The 15,869-nt window shown below is 53.5% G+C and overlaps 2 protein-coding genes across 3 annotated transcripts in view; one reads left to right on the top strand and one right to left on the bottom strand.

Annotated features, from left to right (window-relative positions):
* The first annotated feature begins 1,857 nt into the window (after positions 1-1,857).
* Positions 1,858-14,650, top strand: LOC112993587 (uncharacterized). 2 transcript variants are annotated; one of them, XM_026117370.2, is made up of 14 exons: positions 1,858-1,989; positions 2,939-3,065; positions 5,796-5,920; positions 7,040-7,130; positions 7,912-7,991; positions 8,267-8,311; positions 8,822-8,856; positions 9,822-9,985; positions 10,228-10,312; positions 10,674-10,754; positions 11,932-12,030; positions 12,323-13,080; positions 13,527-13,603; positions 13,979-14,650. In XM_026117370.2, the coding sequence occupies exons 1-14, from the start codon at positions 1,919-1,921 to the stop codon at positions 14,040-14,042; spliced, it is 1,902 nt and encodes a 633-aa protein (XP_025973155.2). In that variant the 5' UTR covers positions 1,858-1,918; the 3' UTR covers positions 14,043-14,650. The 2 variants fall into 2 exon arrangements, with proteins under 2 accessions (XP_025973155.2, XP_064375393.1); XM_064519323.1 differs by lacking the exons at positions 1,858-1,989; positions 2,939-3,065 and adding an exon at positions 3,075-3,158.
* The window catches only part of CARMIL2 (capping protein regulator and myosin 1 linker 2), a 37,698-nt gene continuing 36,354 nt past the window's right edge, over positions 14,526-15,869 (bottom strand). The window contains exon 41 of the mRNA XM_064519321.1: positions 14,526-15,841. Within this exon, the coding sequence (XP_064375391.1) occupies positions 15,663-15,841 (179 nt within the window). The 3' untranslated portion in view covers positions 14,526-15,662. The remainder of the gene's footprint in view (positions 15,842-15,869) is intronic.

Raw genomic sequence — 15,869 nt, 5'->3', positions numbered from 1 at the left:
CATAACAGGCTGGAAAACCTAGAAATCCTCCAGAACTGCTTGGAAGCCCTCCACAGCTGCCCAGAAGAAAACCCTTCCCAAGGGGCTGCTGTGACAAAAGCTATGAAATTTAAGTTATAAGTGTGATAGAAGGATGAAATTCAAGTTTGCCCCACAGCTATAGCTGTAGTGTGGCTGGGTATTGGGGCTCTGCCCATGTGCACACTCAGCACACTGTAGTCGCCCATTCCCGTAGTGGTCCAGATCCTCCCCAGCTCACTTTTGCAGTGGTTAGGCAATGGACCGACTTGAGTGGAGACAGTGGACTCATCTTCCAGCCACCTTCAGAAGAAAACATTTGACTTGTTGTTATAGGAGCTTTGGGACTGTTCTGAAGATCCCCCAGGAGGTACTGCTGTGCCTAAGCCAACGGTAAATACCACCTGCATGTCTTCATGTGCAGACTAACAGCCTGGGGAGATGATCTGGGCATGCCAGAGGCCACCCAGATGGTTCCTGCAGCAGAACTGATCAAACTGTGCACACCTTGCAGAAGTAAAAACTACCTGGAGATGCAGAAATGGCCGACAGTCTTCTGTACGTAGTTAAGATAGGAGTTGTTTTGTATATAGTTTAAAATAATCAATAGCAACAGATTGTACATGTGCTGGAGTGATCATGTAAGACCAGTTGCGTTGTAAGTGTGGGGAGTCTCACCTGACTCATCTGGAGATGCTGCTGCACAGACCCTTGCAATGGAGACTCCTGTCACCATCTGGACAGTAACCAATTGTCCTGCTCAAGAGATTTGATCCATCATATGAATGTTACCTTATGCAAAGATCCCAGTAAATTCTTTTTTTTTTTTCTTTTTCTTTTTAAACTAAACACCATTTTCTGCTTTAGGTCCCCTAGTTTTAGAATGACTCCTGGAAAACAAAAGCCTGTGTGATAATGGAGTTTGTATCAATAATCTCTTCTTCATTTGCCTCAGGAAAGTACCAGTCTTAATTTCACATGGAAGATGTCAAATGGGGTCTTTCATGCATGCCGTACACCCTCCAGATCAGGGATCAAAGGATGCCACCAAGACCAAGCCATGAGTTACATGGTCTTAATTCAGCACTGACCGTGCACTGAGAAAGAGGCTGGACTGCAGATCTTGTGAGACCCTTTCCAGCCTTCTGTGCCATGAAGGATCCCTAGTTTGTTTTTTGGCTGTGAAAGAAAAGCCAAAGGTCAGCGCTTGGCCAAAAAAAGGAGCTCATCATATTTTTGTAATGCTTCATCAAATAAGGTTTGTAAAGCCCTGTGCTGGAGGAAGGTGTTTGCCATCCCTTCAGCTTATATCTCATCCTGAACCTTTCCAGTCAGGAGGGTTTTGCTTTCTGACTGCAGGTCTTGAGCAGATAAGCAGATTTAATGCATCAAAAGAAGGCAAACTGTGCAAAATCCAGTCCTGGAAGAACATACTTTCCCGCGGATGAATGTCTAGGGAGAACTTGTAACTGTTTGGTGCTATTAGAGCCAAAAAGCCGTGAAAGACGAAAGGAAATGGCCTCCTCACAGCAAAACAAGGCTGTGCTTTGGTCGCACTTTGTCAGCCAGAGCATCACGTTAGAAGAAACACCCGGGAACTGGCGACAGAAAGCCAAACGACAGGAGAACTAACAAACCAGGGGGCAAGCCTGCACGCCGGCCGAGAACGGGCCAGCGCGCCAGACGCCAGGGCCCTGCGGGGGACAAGCCCGAGCGCCGCGGGGACGCGACGCCCCCAGCGCCAGGGCCACGGGAGGCGCTGCTGGACCTGCACCGCCCTCCCACCCCCCCGGCGGAGGCCGCGCAACCCCGGCGGCTGCCCCGCCCCGCCCCGCCAGGCCCCGCTTCCGCTTCCGGGTCGCGGCGGCGGCGGCTCTGGGTGCTGCTCCGGGTTACGGCCATGGCGGCGGAGCAGGGCGGCGAGGAGCGGCTGGGTGCCGCGGCGGCGGCCCGCCCGGCTCCGGAGCCCAGGTGGGGCTGGGCAAGGGGCCGCGGCCGAGGAGGAGGACGGGGCCGAGGAAGGGGCAGGGCGGCCGCGGGGGGCTGCCGCGGCTGCGGGCCTGCGGCGGGGGGCGGGCGGCGGGTGCTGTACCGTATCGTGCCGTACCGTACCGGCGGCCTCAAGGCCCGGCCCGGCCCCGCGGCGCTCGAGACCGGGCACCCCCTGGGTGCCTTGCCGCCTCCATGCGAGTTGCGCCCGCGGCCCTGCTCCGAGGCGGGGGCTCGGGGCCCCGCCCTGCGCCGAGTGGGGCCGCCACGTTCCCGCCTGCCGGGGCGAGAGGCCCCGCTGGAGAGTGGGAATCCCGAGCGCTTTGTGCCAGGCAGGCCCTTCTCTGAGGTGTCCCTGGAGTCCAGCATGTCCCTGGAGCGCTGCGGCAAGACGTGGTTCTTTGGCGCAGTGACTGTGCCCAGCTGGCCCCTGTTGCACAGCAAAGAGAGACCCATTCCCCTCCCTGTGGTTAAACCAGTTATGGTCAAGTCCTGGACACAGGAGAAGGATGGTGGAGGATAGTAAAGCCTACACGAAGGGGGGAAGAAATGTTCTGAACTTGGTGGGAGACTTGCAAAAGCTCTGATACAGCTAGCACAAGGTTCCTCCTGCTGAGGTCCTGCAGCTCATTTTCTGCCAGAGAGGATGTTGCTTTTTTGCAGCATGTGTGGATGCCATAGGTCTGTGTGTCTCTAGCGATGCATCTTCCTGAGCCGGGCTTCCAACTGGTGCCAGTGGCCTGAGAGTTAATGGGTCAGACCCAGCTTGGGGTGCCATCACTTAGAAGTGGGTACATTTCGCTGTCAGTGGGCACTTGAGTCAGCTCCCGGGGGTTGTGTTGTTTTTTGGTGTGTGAAGCTGTTGCTTGGACTCTGGAGATTTTTACATATCCTGCTGTTCAGATTTGGTGCCTCATCTCTTCTTTTGCAGGTTTGTGTACGAAAACAAGAACATGTCTTCTAAAGTCTATGTCTTGCAGCCTTGGATTGCAAATCTCTTGATGAATTATGAGCAGCTGGATGCCAATGAGAATCTCCTGGCAGGGCAGGTCCTCCGGGTAGGTACCAAGGGAGCTGTTCTTACTTGCACAAGAGCATTTGAAATCTGAATTCCTGAAAATATTCAACAATTCCCAATTCAGTGGTTCCAGGTGGGTGACTTCTCCTTCTCAAAGTCTCTTTTTTCTTTTCTTTTTTTCTTTTTTTTTTAAGGTGGAGTAACTGTGCTTTGCCTAGCTCTTGTGGTTATGGCTAGCTTTCGTGCCTCTGGTATGTGCGATATGCTCTTGTGCAAAGAGTCTGCAGTCTCTAAAACCTCCAAGCCTCCCACTTGCAATCTACCTTCCTCTTCTCTGTGTCCTATCTTTTGTTTTGCCACATTATTTGGGATGAGAGGGCCTGATAGTGGGTAGCATAAGGCAGAAGTGGGACCTGCTGAGGAAGAGGATATTCTGAGGATATCACAGAATCTCAGAATGGTTGAGGTTGGAAGGGACCTCTGGAGAGCATCTAGTCCAACCCCACTGCTCAAGCAGGGTCAACTACAGCATGTTGCCCAGGATCGTGTCCAGATGCCTTTTGAATATCTCCAAGGAAGGAGACTCCACAGCCTCTTTGGGCAATTTGTTCTAGTCTCTGTCATCATCACAATAAAAAAGTTTCTCCTTACGTTCAGGTGGAACTTCCTCTGTTTCAGTTTGTGTCCATTTGCCTTTCATCCTATCGCTGGGCACCACTGAGAAGAGTCTGGACCCCTCCTCTTTGCATCCTCCCTTCAGATATTTATACACATTGATAAGATCCCCCCTCAGTCTTCTCTTCTCCAGGCTGAACAGTCCCAGCTTTCACAGCCTTCCCTCATAAGAGAGATGCTCCAGTCCCTTCATCATGTTAGTAGCCCTTCACTGGACTTGCTCCAGTATGTCCATGTCTCTCTCATACTGGGGAGCCCAGAACTGCACACAGTACCCCAGGTGTGGCCTCATCAGGGCTGAGCAGAGGGCAAGGATCACCTCCCTCAGCCTGCTGGCAAGGCTCTGCTCTTCCTAATGCAGCCCAGGATACCATCGGCCTTCTTGGCCACAAGGGCGCTTTGCTGGCGCATGGTCACATGGTCTGGAGTCACAGTTCCTGTCCTGTCTGATAGTGAGCCTAGGGCCTGGTGGGACTGAAACAGGGAGTCCTCTCCTGCATGCTGGCTGATCTGAGACTTCCTCTTGCTTTGTGATTCAGGGCATGGGACTCTAGATCACAAAACCCTCTCCTGCGTAGCTCCTGGAAAGCTTTAGCAATATGGAGTGCTGACTAAGTCTTTGGACAGTAACCTGTCCAACAAGGCAGAAGGGAGCTTTAATAAGGGAAGTCTTGCCTGTCTGAGGCCCAGTGGATTGAATAAAGGAAGAAGGAGAAAAACAACTGAGCTGAGACAGTGCTGCTGTGCTTGCTGACTCCTTTCATCTGGTGTTTAGAGCTGTGACACTCTCTTCTAGCCCCTTTGTCTCTTTGCAACCCAGCAGCAGCTCCTCTGTCCCGGAGCAAGCATTGTGGAGGGCTGAATTATTGTTAGCTGTGGGCTAATTATTAAGATAATTACATAAGTATAAAATATGTAACTGAATAATTCAGTTATATTTTTTATATATGTATATTTTTTATATATATATATATATATATATATATAAAACAGTTATTAACTGGTGCCTTCTAATGCTTCACGGTCCCTTTTGTGATATGGTCGGGTGAAGATGCTGTGGGACAACAGGGTGCACAAATGGATATTAGACCCAGCAAGGGTAGGACGTGCAGTTTCTATCTTGTGCTTGGTTGTACCTTTGACCTGGCTGCTGGGGAAACCCAGCTCCAGTGCTCCGTTTTGTTGGTCTCTCTGAGGCCTGGGAAACTTGTAGCGAGATCCTGCTGTGGAAACCATTGTTTTCAGCTGTTTTTTCAGGTCAGTCGTCTTCTGTCTGTTGTGGAAACAGAGGTGTTTGAGGCAGCTCACATGGCTCCTTACTAACAGGAGGAAAAAGGAGAAAGATTAGTGATTTAAATGGAAGAAGAGAGGAGATGGGTATAAAAAATGACAGTGAGAGAACACCTTGAGGTCCTGTTTGCAGTCCTGTCTGAAGGTGGGGGTGGTGAAATCACTGATTCCCCACTTTTTGGCACATTCCCTGCTCCCAGTTGGGAGCATGGATTAGGGCAGGCTGGGGCTGACCCGCAGCTCCTTGCCTGCTTAGCATGTAGATGTAGGACTTGGCAGGGCAGGCTAATGTTTCCCCCAAGGGTTGCTTTGTCACAGTGTGAGTGTGGCTTAGTACTGGCTCAGGGTTGATAAGCCAGGAACTTTATTCAAGGGAAGGGAATGACTTTAATGACTCTGCTACTTAGTGCAGTTCTGTGTCTTCCTCTGCTTCATTAGAGCATGTGTCCTAAGCCTGCCCAGACTGCTTTGCCTTCATTCCTGCAGCTGGCTTGGACAAAAAATGCTTTGTTGTGGCTTCTCCCCCACCTTGCCTTTGACTGCTCTCCCCAGCAATGCTACCACAAATGTGATGTGTTCCCAGTTGTGTTGTAGTGCTGAGTCTGCTTGGTCCAGCCAGGAGGTATGGGCACATACAGGACCTCTGGGCCTTGGGGTGAGCTTTACGCTCTAGCTTAATGGTGGATGGTGACCTCCTCTTCTAAGAATCTAGGCTCCTGACTGAGCATGGTGTGCTCTCTTTGTTCACTGGGAACACTGGGAATGAGACTTTTATTCTTTTTTCTTTTCTCCTCAATCTGGATAGGTTTTGAGTGACCCAAGTGCTCCAGGCCAAGCCGAGGTGCTCCAAGATGCTGTCCTGCAGGTCTCAGATGGGTCCTACCACATCCGCGTGGTCATTACGTCAGAAGCTCTGCAGGCCGAAGAAAAGTGGGTTCCGTCTTGACTTGGCTGTGGCTGGGACAGCTGCTCACTACAGCTGCTAGTGGGGCTCCTGGCTGGCCTTGTTTCAGGTTGTGTTAAGCTAAAGCAATGGCAGGGTGGGAAGTCTGTGTGGAAGAGCCAGCTGCTGCTAGAAGAAGCAGGCACGAACACTGGCGCTCGGTACTCCAGTCGTGGCCAACTAGGATGCACAGGGATGCGAAGGCAAAAATTGCAATGCCATGCAGACATCATTAGAAATGTCTAAAGAGCCTATGGCCTTTGTGAAAGGAGCTAGGGCGTTAACCATGGTGGCCTGACACGCTTTAACTTAGGGAGGCAAAAGCTAGCCAATTATTGGATATTTGCACACTTTGCTTGCCTAGTCTGTGGTTGGCATGTTTTCCCCATCACTCTTTCATAAAAAGAATTGTTTATATGTTTGCTTGGGGGAAAGGGGAAAATTTACAAATTGACCCAGTAGGAAAAACAGAAGGAAAATGTCTGTAATTTTTCCTTACGTAAAACTGAATAGCTCTGTGCTAAAGGGGTTGTTGTTTGTTGGTAGAGGAGGAAAAGCAGTAGCTAGAGTCCCAGGGATAAGAGGGGATATACTGTCCTGAACTGGGAAATGTGGACTACTTGGCCTTTTTCCCAGTTGCAGGATTTTGTGTCCTGCCTCTGGTGTTGCTGCTTGGAGCAGTGGCTGATTCTGGCTCTTGCTAGCTGTGGAGTACAGGGTGGATGCCTTGCTGCTCTTTCTACATGCCATATTGTGTTTGGGGCTAAGTCTAGAGATCCAAAAACAGGTATTGAAGCCTGGCATAGAGGCTTAGTCCTGACTCAGCCACCTGCTCCTTCAATGGTAGCAGCTTGCCTCAGTTTCCCCATTTGGACATAACCTTCCTGTTTTCCAGCTGGCAGTAGTGACTGGCTAGTTGCTGGTGCTGAGCCAAGGATAAAAAGCAGCTCTCAGCACTGTGCTGTGTTCAGTCCCTGACACTCGTTCTGAGACGTGTTCCAATGTGCCCCATGTGGTTGGAGTAGCTGAAAGGGGAGCTGTGCTATCTGTCTGGGTGACTCCTTTCTTCATCTTTCCAAGATGGTCCTGCTCTGCTCTTTTCTTAGTTCCCACATGCAGCTCAGGCTTTCCAGCCTTATTTGCAGAATTATCGTCCTGCAGAAGTACACGGTGTGTTTCCGGGAGGAGGCCAGGCTGGTAAGGCACTGTTCTCTGATGAGTGAAGGTGACTTGTTCCCTGACCTTGCCTTGCTTCCTGCATGCTTTTATGCACTGATGGGGCTGTATCAAGGGGCCAGAGTCAAATGAGGGCTGGCTTAGCTCCTCCCATGCTGCTGGAAACCATTTCGCCCAAACAGGCCTTTGGTCTTCAGCTCCTGGAAGGATTTGTGGCAGTGAAGAAGGCCTGTCCTGGCTACTGGATGGCAGGGCAGGGGGTGGCATGAGTCTTTCCTGGGGACATGGTGCACCTCCTCAGCAGAAACCTTGTCTCCCTGGCCATCCTGCTGCTGCCTCTTGCTGTTCTGCAGCTACCAGCTCCATGTCCAGGGGAGGCCTGTGCTGCTTGCTTGTGGAGGAGAGCTCCCTGCTCTCCCCATGCGTAGTTCCGGGGTGCCCTTCTGGCCTCAGGCTGGCGGCTTTTGGAGGGTCTGCTGCTGCCTGTTGGAGCTGGGTGCTACTCCTTGGTCTGCACCTGCTTGGTGTCCATGATTGCTGTGTTCAGACTTTTCTACTGCTGGGGTCTTTGGGGAGCTGGAGCAGCAGATTAAACCCTCTTGACACTGAAAGGGCTGTGAACTGACCCAGGAGGGTCTGAAACCCCCTCTTGAAGGGGAGGGGATGACCTGTTCCTTGTAGGTGTCCCTCACCGAGGCTGGAGGGTTGCTAGTGTTGCTTGGGTGGGTTCATGGGTGCTCACTAACCCTGGGGGTGGGGGGAATCACTCACCTGTACCTTATGGGCTCCATTTGCCCCTCAGGAGGACTGCGAGTTTTTTCTCACTGCCCAGCGGTTCATTGTGCTGCCCATGGAAAGGCAGAGGTTGGAGTCGTCAGATGGGTACGTCCCCAGGTGTGGGCTGGGGGACTCTGGTTTGTGGGGCTCCCTCCTCTCCCTGGAGCTATGCTGGCAGCATCTGCCCCATTGTGCTGAGGCTGGGAGTCCTCAGCACAATGGCGTGCACTGGCAGTTCCAGGCTGGAAGCTCTGCCAGTATGACATGGTTGTGGAGATCTTCCGCCCTTTGGAAGAGGATTTCTCTGTGTGGCAAGCTTTGAAGGAGTGTGTGCACTGGAGGAAATGCTGGATCAGTAACTCGTCCCTCTGTCATTCCAGGAACCAGGAGCCCTCGGTGCTACGGAAGATAAAGGAGCTGTGGCTGTAAGTACAGGGCTGATGATTGTCGGGGAATATATCCGGACACCATCCTTGATGAGATGCATGCAGTCTCTGTACGTGGCCGGCACTGGCTAGGGAGGGCAGCCACATATTATGGCAGCTCCAGGTTAATCTGTGCAACTCCTTGCCCTGGGATGAGAGAGAACTTAGTAGAACGTGCAAAGCAAGGCACTTAATTGGGTGAGGCTGAGCAAAAGCCCTGCATAGCTTGTTCTTCACTCCTGCATCTCCCAAGGAGCCCCAGCTCTGGAGACCTGGAAGGCTCCCCATAGGCTTGTCTGCAGGAACAAGGCTCCCTGATGGGTGATACTGGGATACTGAGAGGAGCCTGGTGGCTGGATCTGGACACCAATGGGGAATCCACTAGTTCCACAAGCTGCTTCTTCCAGGACAGGGTGCTCGGTTTGTAAAGCTCTGTACAGCTGCGGAGGGCTGGTCGCTGGCATGTGCCTTGGCCTTAACCCGGCTTTCTCTCCTCATTGATTATTACAGGAGGAGTCTCTCTCTGAAGAGCGACCCCAGCTCAGGTAAAGGATTGTGGGGGGCGTGTAATGCTGTGGCTGTCTGGGGGTGAACAGAGTGTGGGACTCATGGTTCTTCTGAGCTTGGTCTGTGTTAGGCAGGTGCAGCACAACCATCTCCGAGTGGCCCCTTTCACAGATGAGCTGAATGACGGGGTCCTGAAGTTGGGTGGGGTGCCATGCCTGACCCAGCCTGGCCAAGCCTGGTTCTGTGAGAAGCCCCAAGCGTGCTCTCGCCACTGAGACTGGGTTGGATCTGCCCTTGGTCACCGGGATAGTGGGGAGTAGCAACGTGTCTGTTGCCTGTCAGGAGCTAGGCTCAGTCCCATCCACCCCAGCATCTGGGAACCTTAGTTACTTCAGGGGGTGCTTTGCTCTGTGGCTATATTTCTCTTGGTTAGGAGAGAAAGAGGCTCAGAGCAGTGTTGAAAGGCACTGCTGCTAAGCCTAAAGCAGACCCATGCTTGTAGTGCTGCTCCAGATGATGAGAGACTGGAGAAGCCCCTCTGAGAGAGCTCTCCTGCAGGGTCTGCGCTTGGCCTGCAGTTTGAAGGGCTTCTTGGGTTCCCCGTTGACCCTTGTCCTGTTCAGGATGCTGACTGTGTGCTAGATTGTCTTGAGCTTTGAACACACCCTTTCCTTACCCTGGTTTTGGTGGGGTTGTCTGTGCTGGAGTAGTGATGTTCCTTTTGCCCCGTCTTACTGCATGCCCTTCTGCAATGGCTGTGCATTCATGACAGAATAATGCTTGTCTAGAAGATGTGTGAGGATGCTGTGTGGCTGGGAAGAAAAAGGAGAAGATAGTTCTTGGATGCAGAGGAAATGCTGAGTTTTGTGTGTTTCCCTGGGTTTCAGTGCATGTGACAGTCATGCACTGGAAAGTAAAAGCATCTGCAAATGGGGCTGCATAGGGCACATGCCTGAATTAGGGCATCTTTCATGCTAACATACACGTGTTCTTCTTGCTCCAGAGCCATCCATCTCTCAGCTGATTGATGCGATAGGGCAGAACCAGCTTGAGGTTCTGAAGCAAAATGCTGAGGAATGCTTGGATTTACAGACGCCCAAAGAGCTGCCAACAGCAGAGAAGGTCAAGCTTCTTGTGACCCAGTGGGAGGCAGAGCGCAAGAAAGAGGTCGGTCTGGGCTGCCGTGAACGTTCCTGACCTGTAGCTGTGTCTGTGGCTGAAACAGGGCTGTGGCACCTTGTGGAGATGGGCTGCTCTGGGGGTGGGTGGGAGAAGGAAGGGGAAGAGCAGTGGGCAGAGCTGGAGGCTTGTTGGGGAGAGAGATGCATATTCAGCTGCCAGCTTTGGGTGAGCTCCTGCTGCTAGGGTGGGACTACATAGCAGAAGCCAAGTAATGCTTCTCATTTCAGCCAAGCGAGGATGTCTTCATGGTCCCAGCCAACATCCTGGTGATCCCTCCTGAAGAGGAGGCAGTTTGCGATGCCTCCAAGGCAGGTCAGTGCTAGGGCTTCACCTGGGAGGTTGCAGGCGGGCAGTTCAGAGCCCAAGCAAGTGAAATACGGAACTTTAACATGATTATGGACTGAGCACAACACTCGGGCACCTAGAAGCTGAAATTTTAACAGCTGCAGGCCCTCACATTACAGAGCATCTCGAGAGGCTTGTTTGTTCTGCGGGGTGTGTAGGTCATGAGCCTGCTTGGCACATTGACTTTCTTGGCATCTTAGTTCCTATACTTCTGAGGAGCTGGAATTCCTCTAGGCTGCCTGGGTCTCTCTGGGGTGGGAAGAGGGCTTTATTTGCTATGGCCGCGCAGTGTGCTGAGATATGACCAGCAGTGCCCCTGTCATTGCAGATGCGTGTGAAATGACTCCTGGAAAGAGCAATGATGACAGGATGGTGCCAGATGACCAGAGTGTCATATCCCAAGTCAGCCGTGAGTAGCAAGACCTGCGGCTCCAGTCCAGGCTCTTAGTATTTTTCTGTGAAGTTTACTCAGCCCATTTTCTCCTTGCATTAAGCAGAGGAGGAAGTACCAGCAGAGGTGGGTCTCTGGGAGACCAGGACTTATAGCTGTGCATTGAGCAGGCAGGCAGCAGTCCCATTCTTGCTGTCTTCTTGCTGAGCAGCATCTATTTGCTGTGCTGGGAGCACTTCCCTGCAGTCATCTACAGCAAATGCCAAGTGCCTTGGAGAGGAGGCAGCAGGTTTCTTGGCGCAGTGCATGTTGGTGGAGAGGCTGGAATGTCCTGGCTGCCGTGGCCCAAGGGGAGTGCTCATTCCTGCAGTGTTTGGCCTTTGATCGAGTCACCTGTCGGAGCATGGGCTCTGCACTGACACAGCTTCGGCTATTGGTATTTCTGCTGTGGGGCAGGCCTGTGTCGCCCCATCCTGGTTGGATGCAAGCTTTGCTGCAGAAGCACCTGCAAGAGCTCTGTGCACAAGAGGTGCCCAAGGGAGGAACTGCTGCTCTGGACGGTGCGAGATCTAATCCAGGCTATCTGACACCAGGAAAGATGTGTGCTTGTGGTGGCAACTCTGTCCCTGCATGTCCCTCATGGGGACCAGGTTTGCAGGGCACTTGCCATGAGCAGCTTCTACAGGGTTTCTCAGTTACCAGAGTGCAGAAGGGTCGCAGTGCTGTTTACCTCCTACTGGGAGTTGTGGGCTCTGTGAGCATGATGCAGTGGTGCCCCAGCATAGCCAGCTGGCTCTGCCTCCGCCTGCCTCAGCAGTGAGATGGCCAGTCTCTCTGGTAGTCCCACCAAAGAAAAGGCACAGAGGGAGGTCTTTGTCCTGCCTGCCTGCCCTCTGTGCAGTGTCTGACTTCCCTTCTGCCTGCTAGAGGGGATGGCTGGAGTCTTAGAAGGAGCCTGGCTGAAATGAAGCTGATGGGAGTGGGCAACCCAGGGCAGTGGGAAGCTCTAGCACCTCAGTTTTGGCTGGAAAGAAGTTTCAGAGCCCCCCTCGAGCACTGTCTCTCTGTCTGAGGCCCTGCACACAGTTCTTCGTAGTCATCACAATGTTGGAAGTGGACAGCAGGGTTGGGAGTGGACAACAGCTTTCTTGGCTCTGCAGTTCACCAAAATCAGTTTCCTGACTTGTTTTTGCAGCTGTGGAGTCAACAGCATTGTCACAGAGCTCAGAGGTATCTCTGGACGACCCCTGGGACAGGCTTCCTCCAATGTCCTTGACTCTGACCTCCTCAGAAGGTGAGTCCCTGTGCTGTGTGTGGTGCAGTGTGCCTCACTGCGAGCAGACAGCCCCTCTCCTCTCAGTGGGTGAACACACAGCTCCTCTTTGATGCTGGGCTTCTTTCCCCTGGCCAGGAAATAGTGCTATGCGGGCCTTAGATCTCCAGTGTTAGGTTCTCTGTGCCCACCTTGTGTCAGCTCTGGTGCCCACCTCCCCGTCTCACATGTAGGGACAGGTTGTGCTCCCCTGTGGTACCAGCAGTATGCCCCTTTCCCTCTTGCCCAGTGTGACTGTTTTCTCTCTTACCAGAGAAATCCTTTCAGCATGGCTCTCCACATGCGCCAGAGGCCCAGCTGAACGTGGCTGCTGACAGCAACACCCCTGACTTGTTGGAATCGTCTAGCCAGGATTCTCCCCAGAGCTTGCTGCAGGATGCCCCAGTGGAGACTTCATCCCCCTCGCTCCTCCACTCGTACGCCAGTACCAGCGCTGTGGAAGCTGGCACGTCTCTGGCAACATCAGCTGCAGAGGCAGCCTGCAGAGCCCCCTCTGCTGCTCAAGGCCCACAAGTATTGGCGTGCTCACAGGCCAACCAGTTGTCTCTCTCTCCAACTTTTCCTGTCCTGCCCAGCAGCCGCTTGGCATCCCTAACTGAAGGGGCACCTCACAGAGAGCAGGCGGACTCCAGTGGCACAGCTTTCCCTCCACATGTGACAGAAGTTGGCCTGGCTCATGCTAGGACTCAGGGGGGAGAAGCCCCATGTGGCAGCAGAAAGTCTGTGGGCGCCAAGAGGAAGCTGTTGGTGGGAGACAGCCAAGCGCTGCCTGACCTGTGTAGGTCCCTCCGGGGACTGCAGCACAAGCAGCATGCCAGTGGTGTCCCCCAGGGCAGTGAGAGAGACATGAGCAGGGAGCTGGAGTTTGTGAGCACCCAGGGAGCAAAGAAGAGCAGAAGAGAGGAGACCAGGCTGCAGCGTGGAGAGGAACCCCCTGAGGAGGAGGATGAGCAGGCATCCTCAGCGAGTGGCCTGGACTCCAGGCTGGAGCAGCGTGGAGCTCTGCAGCCGGTAAAGATGAAGTGGCTGGTGGCCTCTCCTTGTTTCTGTGTAACAGTGCCTGGTTCTGGTGGGGTTGTGCAGTTGAAAGCAGGTGTCAATGGAGACTGGGTGGCCCCAGCAGAGCCAGCCCTCCTTGTCTCCTGAAGAGGCATAGCAGAGCTGCTGTGCGCAGGGTCCGTGGCAGTGGGGTGCTGGGTGAGGATGTGCTCATGCTGGGGAGGGAGCACATGCCCTAGATGGGTGGAAATCCGCACTCCCTTGGAGCCTCTGCCACATCTACAGGTAAAGTAAGATTGGAAGACCTGGGACTGAGTGAGGGAGAGACCCCTGACTTTCCCTCTACTTGTCAAGGTCTTGGGATTGGTGGAGATGTGGTGTTGCTTTTGTGGCTGATCACCCAGGGGAAGGCAAGCCAAACTCCAGCTCCAGGTTCACTGTCCCCTTCCCTTCTGCAGTATGTGAAGGAGAGGCCGGTCCAGTACAGATACGAGGCCCCATCACCTGAGCTCTGCGAGCGAATAAGATCTGTCAGGTCAGTGCAATGATGGGCTTGTTCAGCCATGTGTCATCCACAGCCCTGAGCGGAGCCAGCTGCGCCTGTTCTCCAGGCACAGCTAGCTGCTGCTCTGCTAGCCCTAGGGGTGCTGGCCCTGTGGCACCTGGACACTGCTGTTTGCATCCCAGGATACAGTCCCCTTGGGGACCCCTGCCTTGGGCCCCTGCATCTTTGCTGGGCCTTGAACTCTGATTTACCCTTCACAGCACAACAGAGACTCGCTGTGTCCCCTGCCCGAGCAGACAACTGTGTGCCTGGGCAGAAAACTTCATGTGCCCCCAGTCTCCTTTCCCTGGCACAACGTTGCCAGCTGTGTCCCTTCTCACCCTGGCTCACGTTTTGGTTTTGCAGGATCTCGAAGGCAATGCTGAAGTGGGCCTGCTGGATCCTCACGGACAGGGAGGTGGAGTCCTGAGCCAAGACCTTGTGGAGCCTGAGTGCGCTACGAGTGGCCTCTTGTCTTACTTGTTTACTGGTTCATCAAAACAAACTCTATTTAGAGCTGTGTGGGAAGAGCAATTGCGGGGGGAGGGGGGATGTGACCAGAGCCCTTGTCCCTAAGGGGACAGCTGAATGGTGTTGGCCTGGCTTTGGAGACCCTGGCTCCAGAGGTGCTGGGGACGTGATCTGTTAGAGGTTAGCACCCTCGTGTTGAGAGCGGGAAGGGAGCTGTGCGGCCATGCTGCTGGTGAGTGACCCAGTGCACAGCCTATGTATGAGCTAGCTGCCTTTTCCCACCTCCTTGGCACACTGTTCCTTCGTGGAGGCATCACAGTCTACTACAAATGACCTGGCCTAGCCAGCAGGAAGGGGACTTGTTCTGATCCCACTGTAGTGTAGGCAGCAGTGACGGCAAAGATGCAGCCTAGAGGCCCTGCAACCTGATCCCCCTTCTGAAGTCAGTGCAGTAGTTTGGAGGTTTATTGATTGGTTTGGGTAGGATCCTGTGCCGTTCATTACAAAATATCCTTCAGGGTTATGGTATGGAAATTAAAAATAAAAAGCATATATTTTTTAAATACACAGCTCTTGTATAAAAAAAAAAAGGTGGTGGTGGGGGGGGAAGCAAGCATCTTCCTTCTTGTGGTAAACATCAGTGTAAGTAATGTGTTTGGTCCAGAAGTGGAGTGGAGGTGATCTGCTCGCAGTTGGCACAGGAGAAAGCCACGTGGTTTTTGGTGTGATGCTGGTGACAGCTGGAGATCTGCAGGAATGGAGAGGCAGACATGGCTGTGCGTTCCGGAAGGCTGCATCGCTCCTAGTAGTGACTACAGAGCTGCATTTTGAAATGCGATGGTTCCTGTTCCCTCTGATACAAATCTGGGTTTTGAGGTGATGGAGAAAGTGTTAACTCTTGTGAGCTGAGGAGTGGAAGGTAGGCTGGGGGCTGGTACGCCTGGTGACAGGACCCTAGTAACGCTGATAACAATGTCTCAGCTGATTTGCACAGCTGGGTTGTTTGCACCTCTGCTGCCTGCTCTGCGCCCTGATCCATTCCTAAAATTGTCAGCTTTCCCTGTTACCATGCACAGCCCACAAGCGTGTCAGCAGAGGCAATCCAGGGAAGGCGATGCTGCTTGGCATGCCTCTGCTGTGTTGCTCATCTGCCCTTCAGGTGGGCTCCAGCCTGGCCCAGTGCTGGGGAAATGGTGCCCTGCTTAGGCTGCGTGCCGCCCCAGGCGGTGGGCAGGAGAAGCAGCTGCAAGTCCATGCCCTGGGAACTGTTCATGGCCTGGCCCTTGATTCACCTTGGCTGGCAGCCCCAGACCCTCTGTGATGAGGCCTCAAGCAGGCTGTCCCTGCAGCAAAAGGTGTCTGTGTTGCCTTCATAACAGCTGCTGGAGGAAAAGATGAGGCTGGCTGGCCCCTCGGCTGTGTCCACGCAAATCCGGTATGGAAGCAAGGTGTAGAGCAGGCCTGGGGTGCTCTGCGCCCTTTCCCTGTGCTCTGTGCCCAAGCTGCGTTGCTAATCACCCTGTCACTGTGCGCTTGCTTGCAGGGTTTTATTGGAAACAGTGCGGCAGCATGCAGGGGCTCACTGTCCCAGGGCTGGCTCCCCCTGGCCCAGCACCGGGCTTCTTTGGTCTAGGGTTGAGTCTTGTGCATTCACAACAGTTTGTGCCGCAGCTTGTGGCTGGTCTTCTTTTGCTTCTGCTCCAGGCTGCAGCTCCTCTGGCGTGTCCTCAGCGCCGGGCTGGTCCCGCACCACGGCGTCTGGAAAGGCCACAAATACTGGTGTTAG

This window comes from Dromaius novaehollandiae, chromosome 13 (genome assembly GCF_036370855.1).
Source record: "Dromaius novaehollandiae isolate bDroNov1 chromosome 13, bDroNov1.hap1, whole genome shotgun sequence".
In the NCBI taxonomy this organism is placed as follows: Eukaryota; Metazoa; Chordata; class Aves; order Casuariiformes; family Dromaiidae; genus Dromaius; species Dromaius novaehollandiae.
Note: the sequence above shows the minus strand (reverse complement) of the source record. Positions and strands in the feature narration are given on the sequence as shown.